This window comes from Rhinopithecus bieti, unplaced genomic scaffold (genome assembly GCF_001698545.2).
Source record: "Rhinopithecus bieti isolate Rb0 unplaced genomic scaffold, ASM169854v2 scaffold_11938, whole genome shotgun sequence".
Classification (NCBI taxonomy): domain Eukaryota; kingdom Metazoa; phylum Chordata; class Mammalia; order Primates; family Cercopithecidae; genus Rhinopithecus; species Rhinopithecus bieti.
In genome coordinates this window covers 1,179,356-1,200,642 of record NW_016806961.1, presented here as the reverse complement: position 1 = coordinate 1,200,642, position 21,287 = coordinate 1,179,356, and the positions used below count along the sequence as shown (strand labels likewise).

The 21,287-nt window shown below is 47.2% G+C and overlaps 1 protein-coding gene across 1 annotated transcript in view; it reads left to right on the top strand.

Moving 5' to 3' along the window:
* SRRM4 (serine/arginine repetitive matrix 4) overlaps positions 1-20,822 on the top strand; it is a 178,830-nt gene extending 158,008 nt beyond the window's left edge. Inside the window, exons 9-13 of the mRNA XM_017879080.1 lie at positions 4,555-4,859; positions 9,941-10,144; positions 11,347-11,457; positions 12,053-12,193; positions 14,270-20,822. Coding sequence (XP_017734569.1) covers positions 4,555-4,859; positions 9,941-10,144; positions 11,347-11,457; positions 12,053-12,193; positions 14,270-14,591 — 1,083 coding nt within the window. The 3' untranslated portion in view covers positions 14,592-20,822. The remainder of the gene's footprint in view (positions 1-4,554; positions 4,860-9,940; positions 10,145-11,346; positions 11,458-12,052; positions 12,194-14,269) is intronic.
* The last annotated feature ends 465 nt before the right edge of the window (positions 20,823-21,287 follow it).

The window sequence follows — 21,287 nt, the reverse complement described above, 5'->3', positions numbered from 1 at the left end:
TTCTCTCTGCCAGGGGTCTGGACCGGAAACTTTCTTCTAAGACCTTCTGTTCAACAGCACAGTAGCGTGGCTCTAGTAAACAATAATCTACTGTATATTTCCAAGTAACTAGAAGAGAATAATTTTTTTTGGCTCAGGCTGGAGTGCAGTGGTGTGATCTTGGTTCACTGTAGCCTCCACCTCCCAGGTTCAAGTGACTCTCCCACCTCAGCCTCCCAAGTAGCTAGGACTACAGGCACGTGCCACCACACCTGACTAATTTTTTTAGTTTTTGGTAGAGGCAGAGTGTCGCCATGTTGGCCAGCCTGGTCTCGAACTCCTGACCTCAAGTAATCTGCCCACTTTGGCCTCCCAAAGTGTTGGAATTACAGGCATAAGTCACTGCACTCGGCCTTAGAAGAGAATAATTTGAATGCTCCTAGCATAAAGAAAAGATAAATGTTTAAGATGATGGATATCTATCTCTATTATCCTGATCTGATCATTACACGTTATGTGAATGTATCAAAATATCACATATATTCCAAAAATATGTACATCTATTATATATCAATAAAAATAAATGTTTGATTCTAGAGGTTCTCTCAAGCTCACACACCCAGCCAAGCTGGTCTTGAGACCCCAAGCTTCAGCCAGGGGTTCCCAAGGTTCCTAGAATGATTCCCAGTGTGATGGAGGCTGATTTCTTCTCAAATTCCCAAAGCTGGCAGACACCCAGCTGGATCCCACCTGGGCCTGATCACCCAGTTGTCTCTACAATAAATTAAGTCACGCAGGCCCACAGAGGCTTCCAAGTGACCTGAGAGCAAACTTGTTGATTAGACAAAATTTACTGAGTGCCTACTCTGTGCCAGGCACTGGTGAATGCTGGGGAGCAACATTGAACTGGGCATGGTCCTGCCGTCAGCAAGCTCCAAACCCAGTCAGAGAGACGGCCAATAAAATAAGCAACTACTCTACTAAGGAACAGGGCTGTGGCACACAAATGACATTCATTTTTGAATGAGTGAGTGAATTCAAGATTCAGTGAATGAATGAAGTACAGAGTATTGCGCTATCCTCGTCTGGAGGATGACAGAAGGCTTTCTAGAAGAGGTGATAGTACACCTGGAGGATGAATAAATTTAGCCATGTGAAGTGGGGAGGAGAGGAGTATTCTAGGCAGAGGAAATGGCAAGTGCACATGGCCTGGGATTAGAACAAGATGGGATGGCAGAACCAAGAAAACTCAAATCTGAATCAGTCAGCTTAGGTTATGGGGGCTGGGGTGGGATGGTGTGGAAGAGATGCTATTTGTGAAGTAGGCAGGGCTGGGGTATGAAAAACACTCTCATCCATGTCAAAGAGTTTAGATCCATTCAAAGAAATGGGACTTTTAAACATGCAGGAGAAGTTGGTATTTTCAGGCACCAAATTTAACCCAATGAGAACATTTCAATAGTGCCTTTATCCCTGTTTTTTGGTGATGATGGAAAAGTATGATGCCTTATAGATTTATCAGTTCTGACCACACAAGTTACATGTAGATAAGTCGCAGGCAGGTGGTAATACTCTGAAAGTATCCCTGTGAGCTCAGGGCGTGGGGTTGAGAAGATGAACAAGGCCAGATCCCCTTCTATATCCACTAGCCTGGAGAGGCCTCACATTCAAGAAATCCTTGCCTACGGGGATCCATGGTGCACCAGGAAAAATGAAATTCGTAGTCAAGACTAGGAACAAGTACCTGGGAGAGAAAGGCCCAGCCTGGCAGCCTCCAGGTAGCAAACCACAAGATAATGAAAATTATTGTACTCACAGGCCCCTGTCCTTGAGTTCTTCCAGCCTAGCTCCCTCCAAGATGGGCTTGCTGGATTCACTTGTAACACACTGGCTACCAACCATTCACCATCTCTGGGGCAAAGATTCCATGATCCCATTCTTGTACCAAGCCCAAGCCAGAGATCACAGATCTCAGGGTCTAGTTGCCTGGCATGATATATTCCTGACAGGGGTGGTGGAGATACATGTGTTACCACTGAACTCCAGAGTTGAGAAAGATGTGGCATCCAAAACGCAAAACAAGACAAATAAATAGGAGGACTGGATGGGAACAGGGCCTTTACATTGTTGTTTTAAAAGTCTCACTCTAAAAAACTCCACTAGAGCAACCTTATTTTGAGGTACCTTCTCCCAAAGCAAAGCTATCCAAGGTGCCATGCAGGTAAAATGGCAGCTGTGATGGACAGAACTTGCTAAAGCTAGACTATCACCTTGCCTGTGTGCAAAGCCTCCTGGGAGAATCTACAAAGGAATCCCTGCCTCCCGGGCCCCAGGAGCTGACATCCTGAGGGCTGGAGTTATGCTATTCTCACAGTTCCAATGTGTCTGTGTTTCACCCACATGACCAATTGCTGAGAAGGCAGAAATGGTTCTTAAGAAATTCCAGAAGTCCCCCCTCCTTTAGGGCCAAGACGCACAAGATAAAGTTGGGAGAAAGAGTAGGCTCTTTATGGTGAAGCCTGCCCTAACATTTGTGAGGTCAGAGCAAAGTTATAGAAGAAGATCCATATATTAGATGTCTAAATGTTCATAAATAAGTCAGCAAACTTAATAAAATATGTTCTGTTATCTTGGTAAACATACCTTCAAAATGATCTGAAAGTTAGTTATGATTTTAGAATCTTGGACCATTTCAGAGTGCCAGGATGTGACATAGCAGTCGGGGGAGAATCTGGCCCCGGAACTATCCCTTTCTCTCCCTGAATCTGGCACATCGAGCACCATGATGGGGCTTACACACATGCATATAGACCCCTCAGCCTGAACATCCAAGTTCTGTCCAAATAGCTACCTTTGGACCTAGGAGTGTGGACACTTGAAGCATGCTCTCCCTGCAGGAGAATGGATCCATGGATGAGGCCTACAGAGACCTGGAAAGGAGCATAGGAGTCATTTAAACAGAGAATTCTGGGATCTCAGGTATCCAGAGAGTGGTTGAGGCAGACAGTAGTCTTAAGGGGGTGCCTTCTTGGTCCCCCAGATTTCTCATCCCATAGGGATGGTTATCGCTGGAGGAGGCCCAGGGCAGGGGTCCCTCCCATCCGCAGCTAAGCGTGGTACTGCTGGCAGAGGCCAGCATCAAACTTACTGTGTCATCCCAGCCACAGCAGGTCTGAATATTTAAAGAAACCGCCCCTCGTGCCCCCTGCCCCCCGCCCACCATCCTGCTTCTAAAAGTGTGCTCACCTTCCCAAGTGCTGGCTTTCCATCGCCTCCCTTACTCCTTCATTGGTCCTAGATCAGCCCTAGACAGGGTTCTGGGGGCCCCTCTTTATTCCCAGTCACCCCAAAGCCCAATCTCCAAGCTCATTCCAAAGCCCTCTGTTTTGCATCCTCCCTCCCTCGTGCCCCCTCGATATTCACACCTAGGTAGTAGATGCAATACTCTAGCTGCCATTGGCATATTCCACAAGGGTTTCCTGCTCCAACTTGGGCCCTAAGGGATTGATTAGGTTGGCTAGGTTAGGTCCCCTTTATGACAAAACCAAACAGAATTGATGCCCCCACCTGTCAAGGGCACTAAAAAAAACCAAAACTCAAAGTTCAGGGCCAAGTTTGAGGATGTGCAGAAAGGTGTGTGTTTTTTCTTGTCAATTGCGACTCTAATGATGGACTCACGTTGCCCGCTCTTCCCTTTCTCTTACACCTTACCTACCTACTAAAGGAGGAGTTCTTGCTTGGTAAGTGGATATAATCCGCAAAGACATGAGAGAATTTATTAGAAGCCACTCAAGAGCCTTAGCTACCTTCTACAAGGGGAAAAGGACACACACAAATATCTATAGAGACCCTTTTTTTCATTTATTTTTGGTCAGACTAATTTGACTTCCATTTTTTTTTGTCCCCTCCTTTCTTTTCCCCTTTAGTTGAAAACTGCTAAAATGTCAGTTTGCGACCTTGACTTTATATTTAAAAAAACAAAACAAACTCTCATCTTTATTTCATTTCTTTTCCCCATGTGATATTTGTTTAGGGTTCTATTCAGCCAACTTTTCTTTTCAAAACCAAAATTGTTAAATTAATTGAGGATTTGGTTGAAGTTTAAAATTTTGGCTTTACCTGCTTTTATTTTTAATTTCCAAGATATATTTTTTCAGGCCCATAGTTCCATTTCTTTTTCCCCTTCCCTTTCCTTTATTTTTTATTATTGTTTTAGGTTGAGTTAAGGGTGTTTACACCCCCTTTCTATTGAGTTGACTCTTTTGTTTCATTCATTAGAAATTAAATTTTGTATAATTTCCTTTTTCTTTTGTTTAACCTGAATCGCATGCTTTTTCTCTGCATGATACCTAAATCTTCCAGTTATCCTAGCAGGGGGTAAAAAAAAAAAAATCTCCTTTCTGTGGTATTCTTTCAGGAATTTGTGCTTTTGTTTTTTGGCGTCTCTTCTTTCTTTTCCTCTCTCTCTCTTTCCTTTCGTTACAGTGCATCATGATGGTAAACATTTCTTGGTTATTTAGACACAGCCCATGGGCCCAGCGCTCAGCAGTGTCCAACGGGTCTTTTTGCTTTCAGATCACTGGGTCGGGGTCTGCTGCTGACCTCTTTACCAAAACAGCCAGCCCGCTCACCACCTCGCGAGGACGTTCCCAGGAGTACGACTCAGGCAATGACACGTCCTCGCCACCCTCCACGCAAACCAGCTCAGCCAGGTCTCGGGGCCAGGAGAAGGGGAGCCCCAGCGGGGGCTTGAGCAAGATCCAGGAGCTCAACAGTGGCAACACCTCTGATTCAGGGAACTCCTTCACCACCTCCTCACCCCAGAACAAGGGGGCCATGATGGAGAATCTCTCCCCAACCAGCAGGGGCAGAGAGTCAAGGTCAGTGCACCGCACGGGGTGGGGGATAGAGAGTCTCCCACCTTAGCTCCACCTTCTCATGCTCTCATCCCAGCCTCCCCTACTCCACCCCCAAGATTCTTTTATTTGTAACAGAGAGAAAACTCAACTCAGACTGGCTTAATTGTTTTAAAACGCTAGTGGCACTAGCTTCAGGTACAGCTGGATTCAGGGGCTCAAAAATATGTTGCTGGAAATCTCTTTCTCATTACATCTCTTATTCTGCTTCCTCATTCTACTGGCCTTATTCTCAAGCAGATCCTCCCAAAACATTGTCAAATATGCCAAGCAGCTAACATTCTATCGGTTTAGCCAGCCAACAGGAGAACAATGCTTCTTTCTCAAAGATTTCAGCAAAACACCAGGGCAGATGCTCATTGGTTCTGTTTGGCCCAGCTTAGGTCATCTGCCCATCACTGTCCCAGGGGATGACATGCTCTTGGCCAGAATGTGTCACATGCCATCCCTAGGGCTAATGAATAGAACCTTCCCACATTCCTCCACAGGAAAAGCCAGGTTATTGGTATCAGAAGAGATGGAGGCTAAGCAGGCAGAAAAGCAGATGACAATTTTACTAATAATCTTAGAAGAAAGTCTAACATTGGCAGGGCGTGGTGGCTCACGCCTGTAATCCCAGCACTTTGGGAGGCCGAGGCAGACAGATCACCTGAGGTTGGGAGTTTGAGACCAGCGTGACCAACATGGAGAAACCCCGTCTCTATTAAAAATACAAAATTAGCCGGGTGTGATGGCGCATGCCTGTAATCCCAGCTACTCGGAAGATAGAGGCAGGAGAATTGCTTGAACCCTGGAGGCGGAGGTGGCAGTGAGCCGAGATTGTACCATTGCACTCCAGCCTGGGCAACAAGAGGGAAACTCCATCTCAAAAGAAAAAAGAAAGAAAGAAAGTCTAACATTAAATTCATTGTAAGTCACTGTCATTTAAGAACTTATCACAGTATTTACCCAAATGAATTGAAAACTTATCTCCACATAAAAACCTGCACTTGGATGTTACAACAGCTTTATTCATAATTGCTAAAACTTGGAAGCAACCAGGATATCCTTCAGTAGGTGAGTGAATACATAAATTGTGATGTGTCCAGACAATGGAATGCTATTCAGTGCTCGGAAGATATGAGGTACCACGCTATGAAAAGACATGGAGGAAACATAAATGCATATTACTAAGTGAAAGAAGCCAATGTGCAAAGGTGACACACTGCATGGCTCCAACTGTATGACATTCTGGAAAAGGCAAACCTATGGAGAAAGTAAAAAGATAAGTGGTTGCCAGAGGGTGAGGGGAGGGAGGGATGAATAGGCAGAGCACAGAGGATTTTTAGGGCAGTGGAACTACTCTGTGTGATACTACAATGGTGGATAACTCTCATTATACATTTGTCCAAATCCATATAATGTATAACACCAGCAGGGTACTCTGATGTAAACTATAGATTCTGGGTGATAATGATGTGTCAGCGGAGGTTCATTGATTGTAGCAAATGGAGCACGTTGGTGGAGGATGCAGATAGTGGGGAATAAGGCTGTGCATGTGTAGCAGCAAGAAGTATATGGGAGCTCCCTGTGCTTTCCATTCAATTGTGCTATGAAACTAAAACTGCTCTAAAAAATAAAGTTTATTAATTATAGATACAGATATACCATAGTATAATTTATCAACATATCAGAGAACATTGAGATGTCTCCATTTTTTTTACCCATCTTAACACACTCACTAGATACAGTTTTCCTGCAGAAAACTCTTCCATACAGTTGCATATGAGCCAGTTGTAATTCTACTTCGTCACCCGCTTACTCTCTCACTCAAGAAATCACAACAAAATGCTAATCACTGAGGGTACTGTCATCATAATAGCTACTAAAATTTACTCATCACTTAGTCTGTACCATTCATTCTGTTATTTATTCCTCAACTTGTTTATCAGGCAAGTCTTCTCTACCAGACACTCAGCCTGGTGCTGGGGATATAAAATGGAACAGTCTCCTTTTTCTCAGGAGCTTATAATTAATGGGGCAGATGCACAGGTGCAGGATGGGTGGAAAAGCTTTGCTGATGCCCTCTGTCATGCTAACGGTGAGGTTTTTCTACTTCTGAGGGTGGGAGTTTGCCTTTGTTCCATGTAGCCAAGATTTTCAAAAGATGACTAAAAAGCCTTAGCACTGAAGCAGCTAACAGCTTCTTCAAAGACAGAGTACTCTTTGTCCCTAACACTACCCCACTTCAGTCCTGGACAAACAGCTTGACATTCACATGCAGAACAGTCTTCCCGTTTGCCTGCCCCAGGTCATCCCTGGCCTCAGCTCACACCCATGCTTGGCTGAGAACCTGAGCTGGGCCAGAGCGAATATCAGTGTCTCCAAGAACAGGCAGTGAAGTTCCCAGAAGGGAGGAGGAGGATACATGTTTACTGATATACTGCAGTGCTATTATGCAGGAAAAGTTGAAATAGCAGTAACCACGACAATAATAATGGCAGTTCATATTCATTGAGCCCAAATAACATGCTAAGTACACTGCCAAATGCTTTCCAGAAATAATCTTCCTGAGCTCCTCAAAACCTTTATGGGATAGTACTATTTGTAACCCTTTTTTTTACCTGATGGGGAAACTGAGACTCAGAGTGGTTGAGAAACTCAGTTAATAAGTGGCAGCACCAATATTCAAATACAAACATATCCCCCAAAGAGGAACTAAAGCCTGAGAGACATCTAGCAGTTACCTGTTTAATTTGATCTCCATGGATAACCAAATTAAATAATTTAGACCCAGCCTTTCACTTTGAAATATAAATGATGGTTGAGTCCACAGCTATTTATGTCATGCCACTTATGAGCAGAGAGGGCTCAATAAATATGGACTGAGTGGAAGAGACATCAGCTCTAAATCAAAGGAACCATAGACACTGAAGGTAGGGAGCTGGTGAGGTGGGAGGGGTGTGGGCTCTGGAGCTGCACAGATCAGGGTTTGGGGCTCTGGGTGGTGTTGAGCAAATAACAAACCCTTCTGATACTTCTCTGTAAATCTGGGGGTAATAACAGCATTGGTTGCTGGGTGCAGTGGCTCACACCTGTAATCCCAGCACTTTGGGAGGCTGAGGCAGGCGGATCACGAGGTCAAGAGATCAAGGCCATCCTGGCCAACAAAGTGAAACCCCATTTCTACTAAAAATACAAAAACTAGCTGAGTGTGGTGGTGCGCACCTGTAGTCCCAGCCACTCGGGAGACTGAGGCAGGAGAATTGCTTGAACCCGGGAGGTGGAGGTTGCAGTCAGCCGAGATCATGTCACTGTACTCCAGCATGGTGACAGAGTGAGACTGTCTCAAAAATTAAATAAATAAATAATAGCGTCGGCTTCAGAAGGTTGTTGGGAATGAAATGATACTTGTGAAATTCTCTGAACATTGAAAAGGTCCCCAGGGAGTTGTCCCCAAGGAGTTCAATATCTGGGACAGAAGGACAGCCTACAAGTATAAGATATAAGACTAAATAAGTCTATAGGGATGGGGGAAACATAGGAACTAAGGTCTGTGGTAACACATTGGAGGTCACCCAACCTAGACAGGGGACAGGGGGTGTCAAGCAAGGTTTTCCAGAAAGGGTGAGGTCAGGTTAAAGCCAGAATCGTAAGTAGGAGTTGCCAGATGAAGAGGGAATGGGAGAGGGTTTGCAGACAGTCAGAATGTTCTGAGGCCGGGAGACAAGGAAGAGAATAGGGATATTTCAGGAGGAACAAGTAGTCTAAGACAGCTGGAGTCAGGAGAGGAAAGAGTCAAGACCTGAGGTCGAAGGGGTGAGCAGGGGCCAGGTCATCGTGAGCCTTGAAAACCATATTAATGTGATTTGAACTTGATTCTTGGCCCAATCCAAATAAATATGCCTTCACTGAGCGCCTAATGGAGGTCAGCCTGGCCCTAGGCAGGGTGGGAGTACAGAAGACAGCACCCTAACCTTCTGATAATCCTGAAGCCTCTGTCTTTTGGGAGGTCTCAAGTCCTCCATCTGCAAAATGGGTTACATCAAAATCTCCCAAAACCAAACCAACAACAAGTCATCTTGATTTTTACCATATCCACGTACTACTGATATTCCTGTTTACTTTAATAAACTCATTTTTTAATATATAAGTAAAAGGAAAATTACATTACTATCTGAAATAGAAAATTAGAATCAAATGTCCTTGACCAGGCACGGGGGCTCACATCTGTAATCCCAGCACTTTGGGAGGCCAAGGCGGGTGGATCATGTGAGGTCAGGAGTTTGAGACCAGTCTGGCCAACATGGTGAAACCCCATCTCTACTAAAAATACAAAAATTGGCTGGGCATGGTGGCACGTGCCTGTAATCTCAGCTACTCGGGAGGCTGAGGCAGGAGAATTGCTTGACCCCAGAAGGTGGAAGCTGCAGTCAGCCGAGATCACGCCATCGCACTACAGCCTGGGTGATAGAGCAAGACTCTGTCTCGAAACAAACAAACAAATCAAATAAAAGAATCACATAGCCTAAATAAAAAGTACCTATAAAAATACATATGATTAAAACAATGGATTTAATCCTACTAGTTGCAGTTGCCTACCCAAGGCTGAGTCTGAGGTGTACTTCTCTCTCTTACAGAGATTACAAAGTGTTAGAGAGGTGTTACAAACTGACCAGCACCCAATGGGGGCTTTCTCATTAATGTAATCAGAAGGACAGAAAAAGATTAGACAGGGAATAAATTTCTCACCATGTAATTTGATGTTACTTACCATCATGCCCATGCCTGATGACATCCTAAAATACTCCACTTGTGGCCCCAGTGGTATGTGTTTCACACTTGAGGAAATGTTAACCTGAATTGTCTACTTTTAAGGCATCTTCTATCTCTACTCCTCTAACATATGTGGCCTGGGAAGTCTTTCCAGAGAGAATAGGATGGGAAAAGGGGCAAGGAGGGTTCTATGAGAGCACCACAGCCTAAGCCAAGGTAGGGAGGTATGCACGCAAGATGCTCCCAGAGTAGTGGGCAGTCGGTGCTCATGGACATTTTCCCTCCTGCAGGGGATTTCAGTCACCATGTCTGGAATGTGCCGAGGTGAAGAAGTCCAGTTTGGTCCCATCCACAGCCCGGGGTTCACCCATGAAAGGGTGCTCCCGCAGCTCCTCCTATGCCAGCACCCAATCCTCCAGTCACTCGTCCCAATCCCCAAATCCCAGGGCTTCCCCCAGGTACACCCAAAGCCGATCCACCTCTTCTGAAAAAAGGTGAGTGTGGTTTTGACCTTTGCTCTGCAGCACCTTTCTCCTTAGGAAACTAGTTAATTGCAGAGGTCCTTTGACCAATGGGGGAGAGAAGTCAGATGAACTTAGGTTTGAATACTCAGTTTGCCCATTTCCAGCTGGTGGCCTTGGGAAAGTCAGTTAACTTCTCTGAACCTCAGTTTTCCCATCTGCAATATGAAAAAATAGCAATTCTTACCAGAAAGGATTGTTCTGAGGACTATAAGACACTTAGAACAGTACACAGAACATAATGATTATCAGTTATTATTGCTGCTATTGGCATGAGAATGAGCTAATGTGTATCAATTAACTTCTGCATAAAAAATTATCCCCAAACTTAGCATCTTTAAAACAAGTGCTTACTTAGTTCCTGATCCTGTGGATCAGCAATTGGGCTGGGCTCAGCTGGATGGTTTTTCTGATCTCACTGGGCTCACTTACATGCCTTTGATTGGGTTGGCTGGCGGGTTGGCTGGGGGCTGGAGGGTTTGAAAGACCCCAGCTGACTCATCTCTGCTCCATGTGGTCTCTCCTCCTCCAGCAGGCCTGTCTTGGTTTGTTCACATGGTGTTGGCAGAATTCCAAGAGAGAGCGCAGTATTGTGCAAGGCTTTGAAGTGATTAGCATCCCTTCTGCTATTCTATTAGCCATAGCAAGTCACAAGACCAGTACAGATTCAAGAGTATTCCTCTCAGTGAAAGGAACTGCAAAGTCACATTGCAGGGGATGTGGACACTGGGAGAAGAAAAATTGTGGCCATTTTTGCATTCTGCTACCCAGTTTCAATAGCTATTGGTAACTGCTTGATTGCCTCATGTAGAATAATAATGTAGCAGAATGAGACGTGAAATCTCAGAAATTGGAAGATTCTATCCAAACGAATCAGCCCATAAATTCAGGGAGTCCAGCTTTCCTCTGCAAAAAAGAAATTGATAATAGTACCTAACCCTAAGAAAGCTAGTAAGTGGCCAGGAGAGTAGGCACAAAATAGAAGTTGTTGGTATTATTATTAACCACCCAGTGGGGAGGGACTTTCATTCTTCGATTGGGGCCCAGTTCCTCTGCCTGGCTTCCAGAAAGAAAAAGGTCACTGCCCAGGGACCCACCGAATAAAGCGCAAGCCGTCTTGGACAACCCAGGCGGACATTCAGCAGGCTCCTCAGAGGCTGTTACCTCTCCCCCAGGTCCTACTCCCGTTCTCCCAGCTATTCCTCCAAGTCTGGCAAGAGGAGCCCGCCCAGCAGAAGCTCTCGGTCCCGCCGCAGCCCCAGCTACTCCCGCTACAGCCCCAGCAGGTACCGGCCCCGCCCCTCAAATTAGGCCCGTCCAAGGCCCCACCCCCTTTGCTCTGATCCTCCTCTCTGGCCCCGCCTCCCGTTCTCGGGCCTTCCTCCTCTTAGGTCTGACCCTGACTCAGCATTCTTACAGTTCCCTTTGTCCAATCAGGAGTGGCAGCGAGGCACCAAATATACCCTTGTTTCCTAATGTCTCCAGGCCAAACACTCCCACAGACATACCCGAGAATTCACATCCCCAGCTCTCAGCCTCTACCGACCATCCCTATACGCAGAGCCCCCAGTTCTTACCCATGCACCAGCGCCTGCGTAACATTCACGTCCTCACCCCTGCAGCACCTGCACCGCTGTGATGCCCACCTGCAAATGCTGACACCCCTGCACACGCCCAGCCCCCACCCCTACGGTACTAGCAACCCTCGCAGACTCTTCCCGCAGCCCCGTCATCCTCCCTCCGGTCTCCGTTGCAGCAACGTGCATACCCCATCCCCTGACCCAGTCGGGTGGGAAAGAAAGGGAGTGTCCCTCTCCCACGCGCTCACGCAGAAAATCCAGCCCAGCCCCAGCTCCCCAGTAACCTCCCGCACCCCTTCAGGGAGCGGGATCCCAAATACAGTGAGAAGGACTCGCAGCAGCGGGAGCGCGAGCGAGCGCGTCGGAGACGTCGGTCCTACTCGCCCATGAGGAAGCGCCGGAGAGACTCTCCGAGCCACCTGGAGGCCCGGAGGATAACTAGGTGAGGCCAGGGGGAAAGTGGGACCCATCTTCACCCTCGTTCCTACTCCCATTCTTATTCGTTCGAGCCTCGGGCTCTCCCTCGGCCTTCTTGGGTCTGGGATTCAGGATTGTGCGACCTTAAGGTCCCCCCAACCCCAACATCATTGAAATTACATGTCTGTTCAAAGCTGTGGGACTGAGTCTCCCAGCTCAACCAGCAGGACCTGCAAGAAGGAGGCGGGGCCAGCCTTAAGAATCGGGTGCGGCCTGGGGGGTGTGGCCAAAGCCTGAGGGTGGAGCTGGGGCCGGGGAGGCGGAGCTGGGGGAGAGAGTGGCATCAGGTTAGGGAATGGAGGCCAAAGCAATGTGGCGGGACGTTGGCCTGGGAGTGGATCCGGAGCAGCAGAGACAGACCTCTACCCTCAGACCTGTACACTCAGCTGTCAGGCTTAAATAAACCTATAAGTAATTATACCTTGAACCAAGTGTGGAGAGGGCAAATAGGATTGCTTAGGTGCCAAAGGGACCTAGAGGAGCCACGGTGGATAAGTCGGAGAGCGCTGGATCTGGAGTGGAATCCTGGATGTGCCACTTTGCAGGTGACGTAGTAAAGGCTCTTACCTTCCTGAGCCTCAGTTTTCTCATCCATGAGATATTGGAGGAAATAACTCCCAGAAGTATGAGGATGAAATGAATAGGGGCAAAAAGATATGAATGAGCTTTATAAACTTAAATGCAGAGCACACAATATGCCGTTGTTGATTGGTCAGAATAGGTGGATACCTTTCCTGGAACAGGCAAGGCCTCAGAAGAGAAAAGCTCTAGCAGAGTGAGTGCAAGCAAATTTCTCAGGCCTTGAAAGCTGGGAGAATGGTTGAATGCTACCCTAAGATTGGGTTGGGCTCTTCCCGCTGGCCTTCCAAGCATCTGCCACTGAGTCCAGAGAGTGGACTGAGGAATCAGGGATCCTCCCTGGAGATGACTGGGAGGAGGAAAAAGAATGTGTGTCCCAGATAGCAAGACTGGGATGATGGAGTCCCCTTCTCAAATATCCCACAGGGCACCCTGCCTCAGCTTGTAAAGAATTCCTAAACCCTTGGGAGGCCAAGGCAGGCAGATTGCTGGATCTCAGGAGTTTGAGACCCGCCTAGGCAATATGGCAAGACCCTGTCTCTACCAAAAATACAAAACACTAGTCAGGCATGGTGGTGTGCACCTGTGGTCCCACCTACTTGGGAGCTGAGGTGGGAGGATCATTTGAGCTGGCGGGGTGGAGGTTGCAGTGAGCTGCAATCGCACCACTGCATTCCAACCTGGGTGACAGAGCGAAACCTTGTCTGAAAAAATGTAATTAATATAATATAATACAATACAATATAATTCCTAGCATAATTTCTAAACCCACTCCCTTGATCCAACATCACACAGCTAGTAAGTGGCCAGGATAATAAGCACAAAATACAAGTTGTTGGTATTATTATTATCTTTAGGGTCAACTTAGAGGAAAGCTAAGATAGAGAGTGGTATTTCCAAATGGCTGTCTAGTTTCTTTAGTCAATCTCAAATAATTCATCTTGATTAACCAACTCAGTGTTTCCCAATCTTCATTCACCAGTATCCTGACCACGTATGCCTTGCCTGTTTATCAACTATACTAGTCTTAATTTTCTTTAAATAGATATGACCCTTTTCAAAGGTTCATACATTTATTTCTAAAGGAAACTTGATACAGTACAGTAAATGGAAAATTAGCCTCTTTTGCCATAAATAGATGGTTCTAGTAAAAGTAAAAATAGTTAAACAAAACTATGATTAAAGTTTAGATGTAGATTCTGTTGCAAGCTGGAAGCTCTGAGCTCCAGGCTTGCTTCGTGGTGGGAAGAAAAAAGTGAGATAATCATTTTTCAAGACATACTAGCACTAAGCTGAGACTTTAATGTGTTCTCAGGACTGCAAGAGAAGTGGAAAGGGAGTATTTTTTCCTAAGGGACTGGGAAAAGGGAGGATACTGGTTTCCCTTGGGGCAAGACTGGGGCTCGCTGCGGGGAGGCAGGGAGGGACCGGCCCTCATCCCTCCTCTCGCTGGTCTCTGCAGTGCCCGGAAACGCCCCATCCCCTACTATCGGCCCAGCCCCTCTTCGTCCGGCAGCCTCAGCAGCACCTCCTCCTGGTACAGCAGCAGCAGTAGCCGCTCAGCCAGCCGCAGCTACTCCCGGAGCCGGAGTCGGAGCCGGAGCCGGACCCGGATCCGGACCCGGACCCGGAGCCGGACCCGCACGACCAGCAGCTCTAGCTCCCGCAGCCCTAGCCTGGGCTCCCGCAGTCGGAGCCGGAACAGGAGCAGGAGCCGGAGCCGGAGCAGGAGCCGGAGCCGGAGCTACAGCTCAGCAGACAGCTACTCCAGCACGAGGCGCTAAGTGCCCCTGAGCCAGCTGCCCTTGGGGGCCCCTTCACGCTGCCAGCCTCCCCCAACCACCTGCCCTCACCGCCTTCTCCTTGGTGACAGATAGTGAGGGCTCCTATACTTTGTCCTTCCTGCTTGCCTAGGGGAAGAGGAGAAGAGGGTACGCGGGGGTTTCACTCTCTAGATCAACCTGCTAGGAGCCTCTACCAGCACCACCCTGGGGCCCAGCTCAGGCCTGGGCATATGGAGAGAACCATCATCTTGTGGCACAAAAAAAGAAAAAAGGAAAGAAAACCTCAAGGTTTTGTAAGAAGCAATGGGTCTGTGACTCAAAAATTGAGCTCTGGCCAGGAAAATGTAGAGACAGTTCTTCTCCTCCACTGCTCACAGGAGGCCCGTGGTAATTCTCTTCACCTCCCCGGATGCTCCCCTCCTCCAACCTCATGGCTGCACGTGGATGGACCCCCATGTCGGGGAGAGGTGAAGGAGGAGATCAATGGCAGTTCAGGTTCAAGATAAGGGGGTCAGGCCTTTAACTTCCTCAAACAGGCCAGAACAAAGGCTGGAAGACACTTGGGTCCTAGAAGAAGGGATATCCTTGAACACCACACATGGACATTTGACTTGGTGGGAGGTGTCAGGAGATAGGAGATGGTTAAGATGATAGATAGCAAAAAGGAAGGGGTCAGTCTGCTGCTCCCAATATCTCAGCATGGTAAGGGGACAGAGCCCAGCAGATCCCAGCTGTGGAGAGGCCACTGCATGGCTGACACAAAACACCTCTTGGCTGTTCACAGGGGCCCTGCAACCTCACAAGAAAGGAGATAGTGGAAGAGTCAGGACAGGTTGGTCTCCAGCCCCACTTCCCAAATATGCCTCAGCCCCACTAGCTGGCACCAACTTAATTCCACGGGACCATCTGCTGAACATTCCCCAGTGCCATGGCCGGTTGCCAGGCCCCAGCGCCAGCCAGTCTGGCCTTACCCTCGGGTTGGCGCCTGCCAGCCCCCTCCCCTCTGCCCAGGCTGCCACACCCTGGATGCCACCCAGTGCAGCCTGGCACCTACCCACCCACCCTTCAGCTTAAGCCACTCCCCTTGCCTCTCAGGAATTTTGCCAGGATGGGGCACAGCGGCTCAGGTTTGGGGGAAAAGACCCGAATCCAGGGTGCCGGGGAGAGAGGCTTGGATGTGCCATGTCTTGGGCTCCTGCTGGCTTCTAAGGTTTCTTGTCAGCTTGGGAAAGACCCACCTTTATTTCTGCCTTCACCCCAAGTCCCCCGTGGCTGGGACTGGGCAGAGAGGGTAAGCTGATCTCCGATACACAAATACCACCAGCTGCTTCATCCACAGAAGGCGCTAAGAACAGGGAGGTGAGGAATAAGATCCTTAAAATAAACTCTTGGGCATCCCCCTCACCAGCTGACTGGCTTTCCGGAGGCTTGTGGGTGAGTTTCAAGTTTGTGGTGGCAACAGCAGCGGGACAGGGCATGGAGGGAGTGAGGGAGAGAGGACCAGTCCCAGCTTTTGGATATTTTGGGTTATGGGGAAGCAGGGGCCAAACATTCTTTATCCCTCCCACCCCAGGGAAAACATTTGGAAAATAGTCCTTTTTCTTGGAAGCAGTGACATCTCCTCTACCCAATCTTTCCCATCCTATTAATCCATGGGGCTTGAGACTGCCAGGCAGCCACCACCACGACAGCCCTTCCTCCATCAGAAGAGAGGAGCGAGGGCCCCAGGCAGCGGTGGACGACCCGGCCTCCCTATACCAGGCCTCTGGCCGAGACCTAAGCCCCGCCCACAAAGACTAATGGATGCCAGTGCTGTCACCACAGAAGGCCAGATGGCAGGTGCCTGAGACAGGGGCAGGTGCCCCAGGGAGGGCATGTACAGCCACTGTAAATAACCCTCATCCCTGCCCAGGAACCCAGACTGGACTTCAGTCTCCCTCCATGGAGACAAAGGTTTCCCAGAGCCACCAAAAATCTTAGCAGGACAGCTGTGAGAGGCATCAGAGCCTCGTGTTCGGACTGCCTTCATCGAGACAACTCTAGGGGACCATTTTGCCTGGGGCTCCTAGCAAACCTTTTTTATTTATTTATTTATCTGTTTATTTATTTATTTATGTGATGACTGTCTCTCTTGCCATTAGCAGTATTGAATTATTTATTTATTTATACAGAGGTGTGTGTGTGTGTGTGTGTGTGTGTGTGTGTGTGTGTGTGTGTGTGTTGGGGGGATCTCCTAAATTATTTTTGTGCATCTCCCTTTTCTGCTGTTTTTATTGATGGGATTTGAGAGGCCAAAGGTGAGTGGGCTATTGGCTTTCTCCCTGAAGGCTCTAAGCCTGGAACACCGTGGAGTTGGCCCAGAAGGAGGCACATCAGTCCCAAAATTCATCACTTAACCCAGTGTCCAGGAGGGTTAGGCATGTGCCCCAGCCTCCTGTCCCCCAGGTACCTCACAGGGGTATCAAAAAGATGCAAACAGCCCAGAGGCTTATGAGCTAGGGTGATGAATTGACACAGTGGAATTGCAACTTAGGTAGGGGTTGGAGTCGAAAGTTGGCAAATGGGGCCAAGGCTGCACAAAGTCGAAATCCCTTGTGAACGTCCCTTAGGGAGGCACCAGATTGGAGACAGATGTGCTATCTCCTAGCAGACTGATGAGGCTTCAGTTGAGTACTTACTCAAGTAGTTGTCTTGTATTTTGAGGGCCATGGTGGATAAAAATGACATCTGGTTTATTACTGGAATGGCACTTGGGGTTGACAAGGTGCTCACACCATGAGACTGGAGGCAGAAATAGAGCTGACTGACGGAAGATGCACCTTGATCTCACCCTCACTCCAAGGCACATAGCAAGATCACTCCCCAGCTTCTCTGAGCACACCTAGTTGGTTTCATGTATGTTACACATGCTTCCACTCCACAGTACCTAATTTCTCTGCCTTCCCCTGAGATCTGAAGGCTACCTTGGAAAGAGGCGTCAGCCATCTTGCTTGAGAACCACCAACCCAAAAGCAAAAGCCTTTATCTATGATATCTGCTGTTCCATCAGGGGAAAGCACAAAGCTATTTCTAAAAGTAGAAAAAAAAAAAATGGTGGAAGGAGCAGCCAGATGTTCCACAGGACCCTGCCAAGAAGGTCATTTCCAAACCCATCCTGGAAGGGCCCAGGATCCAAAGGTCATCAGTTCTGCTTATCTGACCAACTGGCAGTGTCTTCTGTCTGCTGGCCGGAGACAGCTCTTGCCCTTTCCAAAGTCACTGTCCACTGCCTTACAATTGCCAGCTTGTCTGGTCCAACTTTGGGTTTGGTGAGACTTTTGCAACATCCCTGGTTGTTTCCCTGGCAATGTGACTACCCAGCCCTAACCCAAAGCAAGGGACTGCCCCTTTCCTGGGGGAAGTTTACAAGAAGGCTGCTTAAATGCCTGCTTCTGGAAAATCTCTCTCTCTCTCTCTGTGTGTGTGTGTGTGTGTGTGTCTCTCAGTGTATTTCTCTACTTTCTTTTACATTTCCTTTTTTTCTATCCAAAAACAGTGTGCTTGTTGAGGCACTGGTAACCTTGATTAACCAGAACCTCCCATTCCTGGTATTGCTGTTCCTTCGCCCATTTCACCCTCATTACCTTCTGCTTCCAAGGAATATGACAGATCACCAGGATGCTACTCGTGGTGAGGATTTATCTCAAAAACCAACATCCAAAATGGGAGGGGGATGTGGCTTGAAGTCAAGGACCATGCATCCCAAGCCTTTGACCTTCCCGCTATGGAAGTGCGCTGGATGACAGAAACTGGATACATTGTTCCCTTTCCCCAGGGCAAAGTTCCCACCTCTGTGAAAAGGAGGGGTTTGGGGGATAAAAATTCAAAATGTTGGCCTGAGGCCTGAGAGTGTCCCCAAGACAGAGGGAGCTTCACTAAGACCCAGAGGGAAAAGGAAAAGAGCCTCAAACATTTTTAGGAGGTTCTCCATTATGAGAGTAAAAACGAAAAGCAAGATTTGATCTCCCTTCAGTTAATTAGGCAATGCTAATTAACTCAAAGCCCCCACTTAGTAACATTCTGGTTCATTGAGGTTTGACCATATTCCTATCTGCTTTCCTTCCCTTCTTTGAAGGACAGTTGATCTTTCAGAAGCAGAATAAAATTAAGATGTTAGAACAAAGGTCTCAGTCTCAGAGAGCTCCATCACTTCATTTGCTCAGTCATCCTCTTTTGCAAAAGGGTTTTCTTGGAGAGACCAAAATTCAGGGTGCTCTCAAAGGCAAAGAAAGCACATTGTCTTCCTTCTCCAGTCCAACTTTCATCTTCTCTTCTGCTGTTTTCTTTTCCCCTCTTCTTTTTCACAATGTTCAAAATGGTCTCATGCACATATGTCTTGCCCCGCTTTCCCCTTTAGCTGAACAGAAAATTTCGTCTTTCGACTTAGTAAAACAAGTCAAAAAACAGGATTCCTCCAAACATGCCTCCTCCCACACCAGCCAGCTGAGTCCAGCTGAGAAACTTTTGCTAGATTCAATGTCATTGAGCAATGTTTTATTGAAACCTTGTTCTCACTTCTGCACCAATGAGCCAATGATACTGACGCAAATGTCATCTCTCCTCCATCTGTGGTTGTTGTTTGTGGAGTTAAAGTTTGTGTGTGTGTGTGTGTGTGTGTGTGTGTGTGTTTAGTTCTTTTGATGGGTGTTGTTTTGCATTGTAAATACCATGATGGGGGACCCCCATCAGAACATGGTTTATTTAATAATTTATTTCCTATTTATTGAGTAATATTGGGAAAAGAGAAGCACCACCTCTTTCCCTGAATTGCTATTGAGAATTGGTCCATCTCCCAGCTCTGGGTGCTGCTGTCTGCAGCAGGGGCGTTACTGCCCAGGTAATGAGTGCTAGAATCACCAAGCAAATTGAAGTTGGCAGAAATGGAGGCTTTGGTCACACAAATTAGGCTCAAATGGAACTAAAACACTGGTTATCTCTGAGAAAACCTCATTTAGATGGAAATTAATTGAATAAAATGCTTACACAAGAACCAACGTCTATTAAAAAGTCACAATTCCTTGACAAAAAAATGAAGAAAGAAAAATTGCAAACCCTTTCTCTTTCTGGCCAAGAAAAGCTATGCCTCATCTTCTAACGAGCCAAGTGAAAAAGACTACAATGGTATTCCTATGTGTTTCTTTGGCCTTTGTGTCAGTCTGAATGAAATAGGATGGGTCTCTCTAGCCTCAGTCTTGTCATCTGTAAAATGGGGTTTGTCCTATATATTATCTGCAAGATGTAGGAAATGGGGGCCCAAGCCCTGATGCTGTGGACTCCATACTGTTGGATATATTGTCCCTTGTGTCTTCTGCTGACTGTAGATTAAAGGGTGTCAACCAAGGAAGGAAACAAAAAAGTAGGGCCTGGACTTCATTTGCAGAGTGAGGTGACAGTCGCTGAGTCCCACAGTCATATATGGGAGACCTCAAGTTGCTGTCACCTTGATAACTCTTGTATCCTGGGTTAAAGCCCTCTGTATTTAGTCTGAAGTTCTCTCCAAGCCCCGTGGTCCAAAGTCATCACGGGAGAGACCAAGATGGGCTTACCTTGCCCTGCTCTGGATTTAACCACTGTTCATTGTCAGGCTATATTTTTGTACAATCATTCAAACAATCCAGTGACATAGGTCATATTGCCACTTTTCAGAGGAGAAAACTGAGGCCCAGGACGGGGGGAGTTGACATGCCCAAGCTCCCTTGAGCTCAGATTGGCTTGACTCAATGTCCAATGTTCCCTTGGTAGCTTTTTCTCGGGGGTCCTATGCTGTAAGAACTTCCCTCCGCACTGTATATTTTTTCTCCCAATTCTTAGCTATTTCTTCAAGCAATGATTGGCCAAGGACCTAGCATAATCCACCACATTAGCCTAGGGGACGTGGTGCACCCCAAGGCCATTTCTCTACATTGGAGCCTGCGAATCTCCTCTGGAAAATTCCCAACCCGAGGACCCACCATGACCCCAGCTCAGCCTGAGCAGACAGCCTCTGCCTGGAGCATCCACATCAGAGGGAAAGAAGCTGCTGTGTCCTCTAGCATCCTGGGACCCTGTCCTCTGCCCAGTGACACAGCAGCCATGGCTTGCTTGATTTCTGGTCTCCAAAGCTAAGCATAACCTTCCCGGGGTTTCTGGTTTTTCAGCCTGTACGAAACATGTCTCTGTTCTAATTAAAAGTCCCATGGTATGGTGTTCTCATGTATGGCTCAGTGTCCTCTGTTTATATGGGGTACTCAGAAGTAAAATGTGGGGAGGGAGACAAGGAGCTAGAGAAGACTTAAGTAGCACCTGCTGCATGTCATACATGTTCACACTGCTCAGCTCATATCTTTAATCTTCCAAACAAATGTGTAAGTATTTTGGGTTTTTGGTTGTATGTACAGCATATATACCAAATATATATATGATATAGATATAGATATATATAGATATATATATGCGTGTGTGTTTGTGTCTGTGTGTGTTAGTAGCATCTATGGGGCATATAGCATCTTAGCATCTATAGCATCTTAGGTGACCTTTTTGGAAGCATTTTATGTGTCTTATCTTAGTCTTCAGCAACAACCAACCCTATAAAGTAGGTATTAGGAACTTCTTACAAATAAGGAAACTGAGGCTTAGAAAAGCAAAGTCAGCCAGGCACAGTGGCTCATGCCTGTGATC